The sequence below is a fragment of the Peromyscus eremicus genome, chromosome 17, assembly GCF_949786415.1.
Source record: "Peromyscus eremicus chromosome 17, PerEre_H2_v1, whole genome shotgun sequence".
Taxonomy (NCBI): domain Eukaryota; kingdom Metazoa; phylum Chordata; class Mammalia; order Rodentia; family Cricetidae; genus Peromyscus; species Peromyscus eremicus.
This window is the reverse complement of record NC_081433.1, coordinates 25,187,813-25,203,065: the sequence shown is the minus strand read 5'-3', so window position 1 is coordinate 25,203,065 and position 15,253 is coordinate 25,187,813. Positions and strand designations below refer to the sequence as shown.

General features: G+C 45.5%; 2 protein-coding genes across 3 annotated transcripts in view; one reads left to right on the top strand and one right to left on the bottom strand.

Annotated features, from left to right (window-relative positions):
* Gtf2e2 (general transcription factor IIE subunit 2) overlaps window positions 1-14,804 on the bottom strand; it is a 43,959-nt gene extending 29,155 nt beyond the window's left edge. Inside the window, exons 1-2 of one of the 2 annotated variants that reach the window (XM_059244188.1) lie at window positions 14,674-14,804; window positions 9,368-9,537 (exon numbers count right to left, since the gene is read on the bottom strand). In XM_059244188.1, coding sequence (XP_059100171.1) covers window positions 9,368-9,533 — 166 coding nt within the window. In that variant the 5' untranslated portion in view covers window positions 9,534-9,537; window positions 14,674-14,804. Of the gene's footprint in view, window positions 1-9,367; window positions 9,538-14,531; window positions 14,638-14,673 lie in introns of those variants that run through there. The other variant, XM_059244189.1, reaches the window with a different exon arrangement.
* Smim18 (small integral membrane protein 18) lies at window positions 2,355-3,026 on the top strand. The gene has a single exon (XM_059244190.1). The coding sequence runs from the start codon at window positions 2,497-2,499 to the stop codon at window positions 2,782-2,784; it is 288 nt and encodes a 95-aa protein (XP_059100173.1). The 5' UTR covers window positions 2,355-2,496; the 3' UTR covers window positions 2,785-3,026.
* Window positions 14,805-15,253: the final 449 nt, after the last annotated feature.

Below are 15,253 nucleotides of genomic sequence, written 5' to 3'. Positions count from 1 at the left end.
AGCACTTGGGAGGCAGAGACTGGCAGATTTCTGAGTTACACAGAGAAACCATGTCTCGGAATACCCCACTCCCACCCCCCAAAAAAGAAAAAAGAATCTGAAAACTCATAAAAACAACTGTGACAATACATAGGCTCCTTGCATGAATATTCATATTATACTAGTGTCATAAGTCTTAAAGGTGTTTCAAAAGCCAAACATTGTAAAGTCACATGGGACGTGTGTACATATCTCAAGTACCTTTATTAAAGAAGCCAGGTCAAAAGGACCTAGCCATGACACACATATACCACACCTAACCACACCCACACACCTAAATTCCGTCTCTAACCAAGTTTCTGAGTACTTGTACATTTGTGTCCATGGTGTTTAGACTCAGAGACCTCAACAACACACACACTGGATCAGCCTATCAGGGCATCCACATCACACAACATAAGAGGCACAACGTAACACTGCACTATTATATGACAACGGAACCATAAAGCACAAGGCAGCTCGTTTTGTTTTGTTTATTTGTTTTTCCATAAAAATGTGCTCTGCGGGGTGTGCATCAGGTGAGGTCCTAGAACTGAAAGGAGAAATGGACACACACTCTTATCCCTAACCCAGAAGCTATCTCCAACTGATAGCCACTTGTGAATGAAAACTTAGTTTTCTCCAAGGAGTCTCACTGGGGAAACAAACCACTCTTAAGGGCAGGCCCCATGCCCAACAGTAGATGGCCAAACCAAAGGAACTCAATAGCTTCCTTGGAGGTTCTCTGGCTCATAATGTTAAGTCAAGGCATTTTTTTGAGCCCTGTAAGTCCTTTGCAAATACATTATAGCTTCCAGTTTTCTGTTTTTATGGGATCCCTGTGTGTGCACACCCGACGTGTATGGGTGTGTCTCTACATCTGTTTCCTGTGCATTCCTTTGGCTCCTTTTAGTTTGGTTTTTGTATTATTCCGATTTGTTTTTGTTTTATCTTATTTCATTATTATTCCAGAGATGCCTAACTGTTTTCTAAGGAGAAACAGGAAGGATATGGATGCAGATGGGAGGGAAGGTGGGAAGGAACTAGAAGGCATATGGGGGGGATGTTATCACAATATATTATATGAGAAAAATCAATTTTAAATTTAAAAAAAAAAGAATGTGCTCTTCTGAGAACATTCCATGGACAAGGTAATTTTGATTTATTTTTATTTTATGTTCACTGGTGTTTTGTCTGCATGTATGTCTGATGAGGGTGTCAGATCACTTGGCACTGATTACAGACAGTTGTTAGTTGTGAGCTGCCATGTGGTTGCTGGGAACTGAACTCAGGTCCTCTGGAAGAGCAGTCGGTGCTCTGAACCACTGAGCCATCTCTCCAGCCCCCGATAATGTAACTTTGAAATCCTGGGTCTAGAGACATAGCTTAAATGAAATGTAGTACCAAGTGGCACACCTCACTTACTGAGGATGTAACTTTATATGTCCCGGAAATAATAAAAATCAGTTATGGGGCTGTCTCGAAAAACTAAAAAAAAAAAAAAAAAAAAAAAAGAATACATTTTGGGGGAGGGCATTTCCCATGCCTTGGAGGCCAGAGGGAAACTTGCATAGTCAGTTCTATCCACCACAGATCCTGGAGATCACATTCAGTCACTAGGCTTAGCAGCAAGCAACTCTACTTCCTGAGCCATCTTGCCAGCCCTAAATTTATCCACTTGAAGATTACTGTCCAGTCATTTAGGTTTATGAAACACTCAAGACTTTTATCTACAACTAATTAGCAATCCCAACAGTAACATCACTTCAGACAATTTTATTTTGTCCTCCTACTGAAAACTGTCAGTATTTGGCGCTTCTCTTCCTGTTACTTTGTATTCAGCTACAATTTCTAGATTCAGATCGAAGTTGACAGAAGAGGCAAAAGGAGACAGAAACACCCTAAACTATGTGAGAAGCACCCAAAACGTGACAAGATAACTGCTCACCGACCACTGCTTCAGTCAAGCTTCAAGCTGCCTGTTTTTACCCTTTATTAGCAGTAAATTCCATACGTAATTTTTTTTGTGTGTGTGTATGAGTCTTGAACACAAATACCATCTAATAAGTGAAATTCATAAAAACTAGAGTGTAATTTACTGGTTGGCATAAACACAAAAAAATTAAAATGTAATTCAGTCATGACTTTTGTGGGTTTTTTTGGTTTTTCAAGACAGGGTTTCTCTGTGTAGCTTTGCGCCTTTCCTGGATCTCGCTCTGTAGACCAGGCTGGCCTCGAACTCACAGAGATCCGCCTGGCTCTGCCTCCCAAGTGCTGGGATTAAAGGCGTGCGCCACCACCGCCCGGCTCAGTCATGACTTTTATTAGACCCCAAGTAAAGCCCATGGTGACTGTATGAATTCACTAAGGAACTTCAGTGCTGAGATCTGAATGCACAGGTCTGGAGTTTGGTTATAAATACTCATTATCTCCCTCTGTGTGGATTCCAAACAGCAGTAAACAAGTGGGGCCCCAAGGATGGCTTCTGGCCACTGGAACGAGACCACGCCCTCTGTTCACCAGGACCTGGGCTTCCAAGTGCAAACCATCTACCCTTTCCACGACAACTGGAACACGGCCTGCTTTGTCATCCTGCTTCTGTTCATGTTCACCGTGGTGTCCTTAGTCGTGCTGGCTTTCCTCTACGAGGCACTCGACTGCTGCTGCTGTGCCAAGAACAAAACCGTGAAGGACTTGAAAAGCGAGCCCAACCCTCTCAGGAGTATGATGGACAACATCAGAAAACGGGACAGTGAGGTGGTCTAGCCCTCCTCAGAAGATAAACAAAAGCTTACAGCCCTCTGCCTCTTGAGGAAAATGAAAATTTGCTGAAGGCAACCCTTACGACAACATTGATGCTGACTTTGAGTGGCTCAAAGATTTCCAGTAGAAAACAAGTGAGATGAGCACTTCTGTGTGTGTGTGTGTCCTTCCTTAAATACACAGTTCATGACGGGAACCTACCAGTCTACTTAACACGGCATCTCAAACACTAGATGAGCTATTCCCAGCACCCACTACTACTGGGAATACTGAGCAGCAGTACTCCAGTTTCCAGGCAAACTACAATATAAGCAGAGCTAACTGCTAAAGTAAGTAACTTGTGCCTGGTCACACACATTAAAAAGTGTTTAAATAGTAAAATCCTACTGAAAATGTGCAGAGTAAAACATTTCCAGGCCGGGCGGTGGTGGCGCACACCTTTAGTCCCAGCACTCGGGAGGCAGAGCCAGGCGGCTGTTTGTGAGTTCGAGGCCAGCCTGATCTACAGAGTGAGTTCCAGGACAGCCAAGGCTGTTACACAGCCTGTCTTGGGGTGGGGAGGGGAGGATTTCCACTACAGAGTCCCTTTGTCACGGCAGGAAGAAGGGGATGAGATAGCCCTGATATGTAGCCCAGGCTGACCTCAATCTTGAAGCAACCATACTGCCTCAGCCTCCAAAACGATGGGATCACAGGCATGTGCCACCATGGCACAGAGTCCCTACTTACTAAAATCCAGTATTTTAAAACTGACTGAAGACAGTATTTTCTTATTTTATTTATTTACTTTTGGTTTTTTGAGACAGGGTTTCTCTATGTAGCCCTGGCTGTCCTGGAATTCACTCTGTGTAGACCAGGCTTGGCCTCGAACTCAGAGATCTACCTGCCTGTGCCTCCCAAGTACTGGGAATAAAGATGTGTGCCACCATGCCTGGCTCATTATTTTTACTTCTCTTATTCACATTATCCAGACCTAAAGATACTCAATACAGAAAACTGCAAAGAAAGGTGAGAAGGTTTTGTTAGAGCTGACAGATAATAATCCATGCATGTTTGGGTTTTGGGTGTTTTGTTTTGTTCATTTTGAACCGCCACTCCCCAAGTACTGGGATTACTGGTTACACTACCACACTTGGCTCTAATAATAGCATTAGAGACTCAAGACCTATTAAGAACTGTGGCAGTTTGGGATTGAAAGATCACTCAGTGGGTAAAGTACTTGCCATACCATGAGACCCCGAATCCAGATCCCCAGAACTCAAGGCTCCTATAGCAAAGACACGACAACCTCCTGAAGTTCATGGTCATGGGCCAGCTAGGCAGGTTACACAGCAACAAGACACCCTGTTTCCAGATGGACGTCAATGAAAGACACCTGCACTTGTCCTCTGGCCTCTATACACTCTTCGTGGAAGTGCGCTCGTGCACGTGCGCATACACACTCTTCAAAAAAAATGTAGCCAGGCGGTGGTGTCACATGCCTTTAATCCCAGCACTCGGGAGGCAGAGCTAGGCGGATCTTTGTGAGTTCGAGGCCAGCCTGGTCTACAGAGCAAGATCCAGGAAAGGCACAAAGCTACACAGAGAAACCCTGTCTCGAAAAACCAAAAAAGAAAAAGAAAAAAAAATAATGTGATAGTTTTATTTATTTTTTAAATGCACATGGATGTTTTGCCTGGTTTTGTGTGCACTATCTATATGCCTGTTGCTCACACAGGCCAGAAGAGGGCATCAGATGAGGGCCATGTACATACAGAGAATTAAGCCTGGCTCGCTCCTCTGCAAGAACAGCAAGTGCTCTTATGGCTATGCAGATAATGTATTTTACAATCTTAATATTGCTTTGCTATTACCTCTGAGGAAATCTAAGAAAACCATTACACTACCTTCAAGCCATTAACAACAGCTACAAATTTACTTTAGGAAATTATCTCAGAATAAATCATCTCTATACATGCATAAACATGTCATAAAGAAATCCATTATTTTATATGCTATTTTTAAAAACTACATTAGGGGCTGGAAAGATAGCTCAGGATTAAGAACTTTTGCTGCTCTCTCAGAGGACCCAGGTTGAGTTCCCAGTATCCCCACAGCAGCTTACAGCTGTCTGTAACACCAGTTCCAGAAGATTCACTGCCCCCTTCTGCCCTCTGCAGACACTGCATGCCTGTGATATACGCACATATACACAGTCAAAACACTCATACACAAAAATAACTGTTCAAAGAAAAAGTAAATGAAACAGATTCACTCTGAAAAAGGAAGCTAGCAAGCAGCTGGGGCTGAGAACTCTGCACACCCTCCATTCAATCCCCAGCACTGCAAAAAGGTAAAAACAAACAAAGAACCTCAGAGGACAGAGATCATTTCCAATATTAAAAAAAAAAATGAAAATACACCTTTCACTAAATATACCAGTCATCTTACTAGATTAAAAGGCCACTTAATACTACTACAAAACAGAATATATTTTATATTCTGAAGTTCACCGTTTTATTTTGTGTGTATGTGTTGGTGTATGTGTGCGTGTGCATGCAGAGGCCTGGGGGGCTAGCAGGTGTCTCCTCTACTGCTCTCATTGAACCTGGATCTCACTGACGGGCAAGAAGGGCTGGCCAGCCCGGCCGAGGGAGCCTCCTGTCTGTCTCCCCATTATTAAGGGGCTGGGGATCCAAACTCGGGTATCCTCGATCACACAGCAAGCCCTTTATCAGCTGAGCCATCTCCCCAGCTCTGACAGTTAATACTACAAGACGCTAGTTTAAGGTTATACACGCAAAGACCGGACAAATGCAGACTAACTGATATGTTAAGAGGATTGTGGCTGAGTAGCAGCTTCCTGGAGATAAAACATTCCATCCTGCAGGGAAGCTCAAGATAGAAAGTAAACAACTCAAACCAGCTACAGGAAGTCCCTGAAACTGGCCAGACTCACTAGGTCTCTCTTTCCCCAAGAATATATAAACAGTAATGACTGCTAAGAGTCACACTCAGACAAGCCCCCTGGGAACAGAGACCAGTTGAGCTGCCTACTAGGTTTTCAGCTTTGGTGGTGCAGCAGTCTTTTGAGTCCTTTCTGCTCCTGCAAATAACCCTAATAAAACTCATTGGTTCACCAAGTAGGACTTGAGTGTATGTACTTTGTTCTCTCAATCAGTTCCCTATTTGAGTAAGTAGGTATGTGTATGGGGGGTAGAGGTGTGTCCTCCTTAGGAAATCTGTTACGCGATTGTGGAGAGTGCTAGGGTTTGCAAAGGGCCTTTTTTTTTTTTTAAATCTCCACTACTAATGACTTTTTGTGCATAATTATGTAAAGAGAAGGGAGTAGAAATCTGTTAATTTTACTTTAAAGAACACTAATTGACAGCATACAATCACATCCACAAAGCGTTAACTTTTACACGTTTTTCTGCTTTTTTTTTCCCAAGAGCTGAGGACCGAACCCAGGGCATTGAGCTTGCTAGGCAAGCGCTCTACCACTGAGCTAAATCCCCAACCCCATGTTTTTCTAACTAACACCAAGAAACACAAAGCTGGACATGGCGGCTCACACCTTTACCCTCAGTCAGAAGACTGAGGCAGAAAGACTGGCTACACAGTAAGTTCCAGGCCGGTCTTGGACTATGGTAATAACATTTCTCAAAATAATGATAATACTAACAATATAAAGGGCTTGTAATACCTAAGTATATAAAATACCATGTACCCAGGAACTATTCCTAACACTATTACAACCACATTTGGATCTTGAATGTCTAGATTTTGTTGTTGTTGTTATTTTGGTGTATGTACGCATGATATGAGGTCAGAGAACAACTCTGTGGAGTCGTCCTCTCACCTTTATGTGGGTTCTGGAGATCCAAGACAGGCAGCCAGAGCTGTGTGACAACCACCTTTACCCGCCGAGTCATCCTGCCAGCCCTAATCTCTAGATTTTTAAATAATACACCACTATTCCCCAACTACTTGATCTTGTAATTTAGCCATTTAACAAACATTTATTGAACTTACTATTATATAACAGTTAGGCCAAAGACAGTGGCAAGTCAGTAATCATGCTATTACAACAATGCATCATGGAAGCTGCGACAGAAAGAGGGGTGATTTTTAAATTGTATTTATTAGTATTTGTGCATATGTGTATGTAAATGCATGTACCATGGCCCATATATGGAGGTCAAAAGCCAACTTTCAGGATTCCTCTGTTCTTTCCTTCCATCACAGGTGTCAGGGACTGAACTCAAGTCTGTTAGGTTTCACAGCAAGGGATTTTACCACTTTGTGGTGTCTCCCCCTCATCTCCCCCCCCCCCCCCAACCACCACCAAACCTTGAGAACGAGTCTCTCACTGAACCTAGGGATCACCAGCTTTCCAGATTGGCCAATTAGTCCCAAGCATCATCCTGTCTCTGCCTCCCCAGTACCCTGGCTTGGGATCCAAGCTCAATTCCTCAAACCCTTTACCTACTGAATCATCTTCCCAGCGCCACAAGAGTTCTAAGTCCTAAGAGAACTCAAAAGTTGGATAAAAATAGAGTGTAACAGCCCCTTTCCAGTGATTTTTGCTCTCCATGATTTCAGATACCTATGTTCCTAAAAAATTACATGGAAAACCCAGAAATAATTCATAAATCGTGCTCGTTTCTGAGGCAGGGTTGATGTATTTCTGGCTGGCCTGGAATTCAGAAATCAGTCTGTCTCTGCCACCTGTGTGCTAGGATTAAAGGTGTTTGCCACCATGTCCCAGTAAATTTAGTTTTATACTGACCACAATTCTGAATGAGATGATGAACTCTATCTTGTTCTGTCCATCCTGGGCCATGGGTCATCTCTTTCCAGTATATCTATTCTGTATATACTACCCATATGTTAGTTATGAAGTAACTGCCTAGGTTGTCAGATCACTACCAAGATACTACAGTTTCTGTGTTCCAGTAACCCTTATATAGTGGCCTAACAACACACAGAAATTAAAGCAGCTCACATCACAAGAGTAAAGTACTTTAATAGTTTCTTTAAAAGCTAAACATAAATTCACATTGTCCAGAAATTCCATTCTTAAGTTCTCTATTCAATAGAAATAAAAACAATTAGGAGGCAGAGGCAGGAGAATTATTGCATTTAAGACTACCCTGACCCACCTAGTGAATTCCAAGCCAGACTTGGCTATGTAGCAAGATCCTATTTCAAACTCCATCAACCAATAAATAAGCAAATGGTGATACATCCATAAAACAAAGAATATTTTTTAGCAATAAAGTACTGATTCACCCCATAACATGGATAAAAACAACATATAAAGTAAAATAAGCCACATATAAAAGATCACTCTATATACAAGTGTGTCTACAGCAACTGTCCAGAAAAGGCAAATATGTAGACAGAAAGGAGATTACTGGTTGTCTGGGGCTAGGGTCAGAAGTCACTGCGAATGAGCACCTAGCAGCCCTTTGAGGGATGATGGAAATGTTCTAAAACAGTAGTAACAGTTCACCATATTTACTAACAATATCCACACTACATTATTAAAATGTGAATCGTGTGTTATATAAGCCAAACCTCAGTGAAGGGTGCTTCTGTTTTGGTTTTCACCTTTCCTCCTGGCTGTGTCATGGTACACGTTCTTCCCCTTTAACTATATGTGTGTGGACGCTCTGCCCCGTGCGTCTGTGTGTGTGGACGCTCTGCCCCGTGCGTCTGTGTGTGTGGACGCTCTGCCCCGTGCGTCTGTGTGTGTGGACGCTCTGCCCCGTGCGTCTGTGTGTGTGGACGCTCTGCCCCGTGCGTCTGTGTGTGTGGACGCTCTGGCCCGTGCGTCTGTGTGTGTGGACGCTCTGGCCCGTGCGTCTGTGTGTGTGGACGCTCTGGCCCGTGCGTCTGTGTGTGTGGACGCTCTGGCCCGTGCGTCTGTGTGTGTGGACGCTCTGGCCCGTGCGTCTGTGTGTGTGGACGCTCTGGCCCGTGCGTCTGTGTGTGTGGACGCTCTGGCCCGTGCGTCTGTGTGTGTGGACGTTCTGGCCCGTGCGTCTGTGTGTGTGGACGCTCTGCCCCGTGCGTCTGTGTGTGTGGACGCTCTGCCCCGTGCGTCTGTGTGTGTGGACGCTCTGCCCCGTGCGTCTGTGTGTGTGGACGCTCTGCCCCGTGCGTCTGTGTGTGTGGATGCTCTGCCCCGTGCGTCTGTGTGTGGATGCTCTGCCCCGTGTGTCTGTGTGTGGATGCTCTGCCCCGTGTGTCTGTGTGTGGATGTTCTGCCCCATGTGTCTGTGTGTGTGGATGCTCTGCCCCATGTGTCTGTGCACCATTGGCACGCAGTGCCCATGGAGGCCAGAAAAGGCTGTTAGATCCCCTGAACTGGAGTTTATAGTGGTGAGCTGCCATGTGGGTGCTGGAAATCAACCCAGGTCCTCTGGAAGAGCAGCCAGTGCTCCTAACCAATGGGCCATCTCTTCACACCTGATAGTTTTACTTTTAAAAAGTTAATATCCTAATTTTTAAAACATCCTGTCTCAAAAAATAAACTGAACTTGCCATTGCTAGTTTCCTGAAAAAAAGAGAGCCAACAGTCTAAAGCAGCCCCACTGACCTGCATTTTGTTTGCAGCCTGATGACCCTCCGTGTTCGACCTTTGCTTTCTTCTTCTTGGATGAGGCGGAGGGCAACTCAGAAGGCACAGCACGTTTTTCTACCACAGGAGTGGAAAGAGCTCGTTTTTTGAATAGCTCTCTGTCTCTCAACAGGCTTGGATCCATAATGCTATAAAAACAAACACACACCTTTAATATAAATTCAGATCACTCAATCCTGCATGCCAAGTCTACAGACCTTGGCAAGTTAGTTCCTATAAACTTTTTACTTAGTTTGCTAGCATTTATATTTATTCACTTTTTTAAAAAGGGCAGTAGTGAGGTCAGTAAAAACACAAGTACTCTCCAAAGCTCTACAGCCACGCTGTCCAGTACTGTGGTAACTATGACCCAAATGTGCCTGTTTATAGCTGAAATGTGCTAGTCAGAATTCAGATAAAGTATACAAAAGGTATCAGACTGCAGGACTGGGATGTAGCTGTTGCTTCAGTGCTAGCCTATCACACACAAGGCCCCGAGTTAAATCTTCAACAATGGGTATAGTGATGCAGAGTGGTAAACTTATCACACTTGATAGAAGCAGGAGGATCAGAAATTCAAGGTCATCCTCAGCTGGATACCCCAAGGCCAGCCTGGGCCGCACTAGACCTTGTTTCCAAATCACAGACATTAAAACCTGGCACCAAAAATAACATACTTCACTAATCATTTCAAGTTTTCTTGTGTGTGCATGCCAGCTCATGTTCATAGATTCAGGAATGAATACATAAGCCTCAGTGCGTGTGGAAGCCAGGACAAGAACCTGCTCTTGCTTCCCACCTTCTCTATGATTCTGTCACTCTGCACACTTCACAGCAACTGGCCTGGGACCTTCAGAGTAATCCTCCTGTCTCCATCTCTCGTCTTCGTGTTGGAGTTAACAGGATTATAGATCAGAGCCACCAAGATACCACAACCAGCTTTTTGTGGGTCCTAGGGAGTAAACGTAAGTCCTGAGGCTTGCACAGCACATTTTTACCTGCTAAGTCAGCTCCTCAGTGCAGTTTTTACTTCTTAAAACTAAGCGGCTGCACCTCAAGCCGGACTCATCAGACCAATTTTCACTTTTTAAAAACATACAGTGTCACTTAGTCCAAAGAGCGGCTACACCTCAAGTGGCATGACCATGGCTGAAGCGGAGATGCACAAGGACTTCCAGGACTATCTCACGAGTAAGCACCTCCTCGGGGACCCATATGCCAGGTGGAGTCTCCCCATTTCGGCCATCAATGACATTTAGAAGTCTACAGAGGGCCGGGCAGTGGTGGCGCACGCCTTTAATCCCAGCACTTGGGAAGCAGAGGCAGGTGGATCTCAGTGAATTTGAGGCCAGCCTGTTCTACAGAGTTCCAGGACTGCCAGAGCTACACAGAAAAACCCTGTCTCAAACAAACAAACAAACAAACAAAAAAAGCCGCAGAGATTATCAGTGGGCAGATGACTTCCCTCCTGTGTTTCTATACTTTGACACTCACGAGATTTGTCTACAAGGTAACCTGGAATCTGGCTTCTGCTTGCATGTCATGTTACTAATGAAGTGCACCAGCTCCTTCAGGGAGGGCAGCTTATCAACTAGGAGATGAAGAGAGCGCACCTTCATTAGCGAGGCGAGAAGCAGCTCTGGAAAGGACAGTGCCCCGGCCACTCCTGCCAAGTCACAGAGCAGCAGAAACAGTTTTGCTGAGGGGAAAACATGAATGCTACATTTAATAACCGTGCCAACTTTATAGAAAAGCCGAGAAACCCTACACCAACTCTGCTGCCTTACCAATGCTAACAGCTGTCTTCTAGAGTAGTCCAAAACATGCAACTAATTTAATAATCTTGAATGACAGTTTTATCTTCAGTAATCTGTAGTAATGTCCATATTATCTATTGGGATCTATATAATAAAAATCAAAGGGCATTTTTGTAACTTGTACTTAAAGTACTCAAAATTCTTGATTTTTTTTTTCTTTAATGACTACAGTATATCCCTTAGGTAGCCACATGCCTACACATGATTTCCAGTGGCGAAAGTACCAGTGTTTGCCATAGTGTGTAGATTCAGATTTGTACCTTAATGGCAATAAATTAAATATTTTTTTAAAATCTATACACAGATAAAATACACCCATTCTCTGTCTCTCTCTCTAGCTGGAGATAGAGTTCGGTTGATAGAACATATGCCTTGTTTGCATAGGGCCCTGGGATAAATTCTCAGCACCATAAACACATACACACAAATTTTAATTACAAGCATGGCTCACAATTGGAGCTCCCATTATATTTCTGCTATGGACCAGTGCTCTACAAACAAAAATCCGGGCAGAAATTAGGAAGCAAATTTAGGCTCAATGAGGGAGAATGGAGGGAGGGAGAAGAGGAAGAAAATCAGAACTGCTATAAATGAAATGGTTTTTTTTGGTTTTTTGAGACAGGGTTTCTCTGTGTAGCTTTTGGAGCCTGTCCTGAAACTCACTCTGTAGACCAGGCTGGCCTCAAACTCACAGAGATCGGCCTGCCTCTGCCTCCCGATATACGGGGATTAAAGGTTGTGTGCACCACCACCCGGCTGAAATGGTGTATTTTAAGAACCAGTGTTCTCTTATTAACTAAGAAAGCTGGGTTAAGGCATTTAAAATGTCTACAGAAGCTGGGCATAGTGGTATATGCCTTTAATCTCAGCACTCTGGAAGCAGAAGCAGGCAGATTTCTGTCTGGTCTACATAGTGAAGTCCAGGACAACTAGAACCAAACAAGACACTGGGTGGGGGGTCGGGGAGTCCTACAGAAAATTCCTGATTTGGAAGGAGGTAGAAATTATCATTTCATTTTCCTCCTTCCCAGTTACGAAACTCTACAATTTTAAGCACTCGCAACACAACCAGGAGAACTACAGTTGAATCACCAAGAATCTTACAAAAATTCTTTTCTTAACTCTTCCTAGCACACTGCAGAGGTCTCAGAAAAGCTCATACTTGCCTCTATGACTGAATTTCACACTACTGAACTAATGTTCAGTAAGGAGAGAAAAGACCAGTATACAGAGAATCCCTGACTTCCAATGGGGTTATACCTAAAAAACCCATCATAAACTGAAAATATTTCAAGTTCAAAATGCATTTAATACATCCTTTGTACTGAACATAAATGCCTAGCAACCCAGTACACAATGAAGTAACAATGGTGCCCTTATGATCTCATTAGGGATTGGGAGCTCCGCATCACTAAAGCACAGTACTAAAAGTCACCAGCCTAGGAAAACACCATAACCTCAAGTTCAGTTGTTTTTTTTTAAGATTTATTTATTTATTATGTATACAGCATGTATGACTGCAGGCCAGAAGAGGGCACCAGATCTCATCACAGATGGTTGTGAGCCACCATGTGGTTGCTGGGAATTGAACTCAGGACCTCTGGAAGAGCAGTCAGTGAGTGCTCTTAACCTCTGAGCCATCTCTCCAGCCCTCAAGTTCAGTTTTTACTGAGTAAATATTGCTTCCACATCTTCAGGGAAGCTGAAGAATCCTAACTGGTTCCATAGGCACTGAGTACTAAAAACAGGAAGATGGCTGGGGGGGGGGGGGGGGGGGTGGCACACACCTTTAGTCCCAGCACTTGAGAGGCAGAGGCAGCGGATCTCTGTAAGTTCAAGGTCAGCCTGGTCTACAGACCAAGTTCCAGGACAGCCAGAGGTACACAGAGAAACCCTGTTTCCAAAAAACCCAGTAAGATGGAGACTGGAGATTTAGCTCGCTGGACAGTAGCATGTGGTAGTGTGCATTTATGAAGCCTCAGGTTTAATCTTGATCATCAAAAGAAAAAAGAAAGCGTTCATAACAAAAAAATCAGTGTGAACTTCAGGTAAGAGTTGAAGAATCCTTGGTCTAAGAGTAAAACCGCTGCTTCTCTTGGTTTCAATTCCTAACATCCGGGCAATAATAATCTACAGGACTGCTTCAAATTCAACTTCACACTGGGGGCGGGGAGGGCTATCCATGTTGTCCATCTTTGGCTCAACTATTAAAGTGAGAAAGTAGTTATGAAAGTTTTTTTTCCAAGAGTAACTGTTACATGCGAGTGAGGAAGAAAAGCGTGAAAACAAGAATAAGAAAAAATTCACAAGTGAGAAGACGAGGAAACGGGCAGGGTGCAACTCCTAAAATAGGGAACATTTCTATTTTACTTCGTAAGGTCAGGTGATTAACCTGGCCTTTTAATACAGAAGACTTCAGGACAGATCCAAGCTGTACAATTTACAAAAACCTGACAGTACATAATGCCCACAACTCTGAAAAGACTAGGCATTAGTACTCTCAATTTTAACAAGTAAAACCTGAACTAGAGAGGCATTACTAAGGTCGCTGCTGGAAGAGGTCAAGTGCCCCAGACCTGGAACAGGTCTCTGTGGTACCAACAAAGGCACCCAGAGCAAGCGCCTTACTCTTTCGTGTTCCAGCCAATTTTCCCTCCTTTTGCAGCATCTGTACTAGAGAAACTGCACCCCACGTCTTTATATTACTTTGGTCAATCAAAACCAACAAACAGGATACCCAACTGAGAGTTGGTGCGTTTCACAGGGGATAGATACCGAGAGGCTAAAACTGAACATCTTCAGGCTCCACTGCCCCGTTCCTTCCACCCCAGAATCTGCAATCTTGCAGCCTGTCTACCCTTCTCTTTCGGCTTCTCCGCGGGCGCACCACGAAAGAGACCGAAGCGTTCCGATCTGGAAAACGCCTCTCGGACTCCGCAGAAAGCACACAACTCAAGTTCAGCAGGATTAGAAAAGGCAGGGCAGACTCCCGTCGGGAGGCAGCCCTGGGAGGGAGGGGACGCCGTGGTCCCCCACTACTCCACACTCGCTAACGAAAACTTCGGGGCCCAGGGGCGGCACCATGCGCTCGCCCACCGGGAATCTTCCGGCTTCCCCACCCAAAAGTTTGCCGTATGGACCTCCGGCCTAAAAGACAATGCTGGCTGGAAGCGAGCCCCGTTTCGAGGTGCTCGGCTTGGAGAACGGCTCGGCGGCGGCGGCGTGGCGTCCACGCGCGTCCACTCGGAAGCCGCGTCGCGCCTCAGGACTCGGCGGAGTCCCCCGGGGTGACTCGCCGCTTCGCCCGCCGCCGCCGCGGCTCCTACCTCAGCGCCCGCAGCCCGCGCCGCCTCCCGGCCTCCGCCTCGGTCGCACGCACGCCTGCCCGCCCACCGCGGCTCCGCTTCCCGCCCCTCGTCAGCGGCCCCCGCCGCCGCCGCCGCCGCCCCGCGCACGCCCAGCGCCGACCTGCCGAGGGGGGCTCCAGCCACTGGCCGCGGAGCCGGCTCCGCCCTCCACTTCCTGGTCCCGGCGGCGGGACGCTGGCTCCCGGCAACCACCGCGACGCCGCTCCGCCAACGTGCGTGCGTCACTGCACGCCCCGCCCCCTGCTCTAGGAGAGGCGGAGCCTGCTGGGGCGTGCGACGTCTCCATGACGACCGGAGGGCGCTCAGAGGCAGCGGGCAACTTTACGCCAAGATACACGTCTCTAATGAAGAACGCGAAGACACCTTTTCTTTTCTTTTTCTTGGGGGGCGGAGGGGGTTGGTTTTCGAGACAGGATTTCTCCGTGTGGTTTTAGTACCTGTCCTAGATCTTGCTCTGTAGACCGGGCTGGCCTCGAACTCACAGAGATCCGCCTGGCTAAAGGCGTGCGCCACCGCCCTCCGGTGGAAACGCCTTTTCTTGGCAGAAAGTCAGAGCTTAGGACCAGATCCTCCAGCGGGCTCTGGAGTCCAACCCAACTGGCAACATTATCAATATTTTCTTTATGGTTATTTTTTGGAGGGTTTTGTTGTTGTTTTTGAGACAAGGATTCACTGTGTTG

Excerpts from the sequence above, each read along its gene's own strand:
- Smim18 (XM_059244190.1), top strand. The coding sequence starts at position 2,497 with ATGGCTTCTGGCCACTGGAACGAGACCACGCCCTCTGTTCACCAGGAC.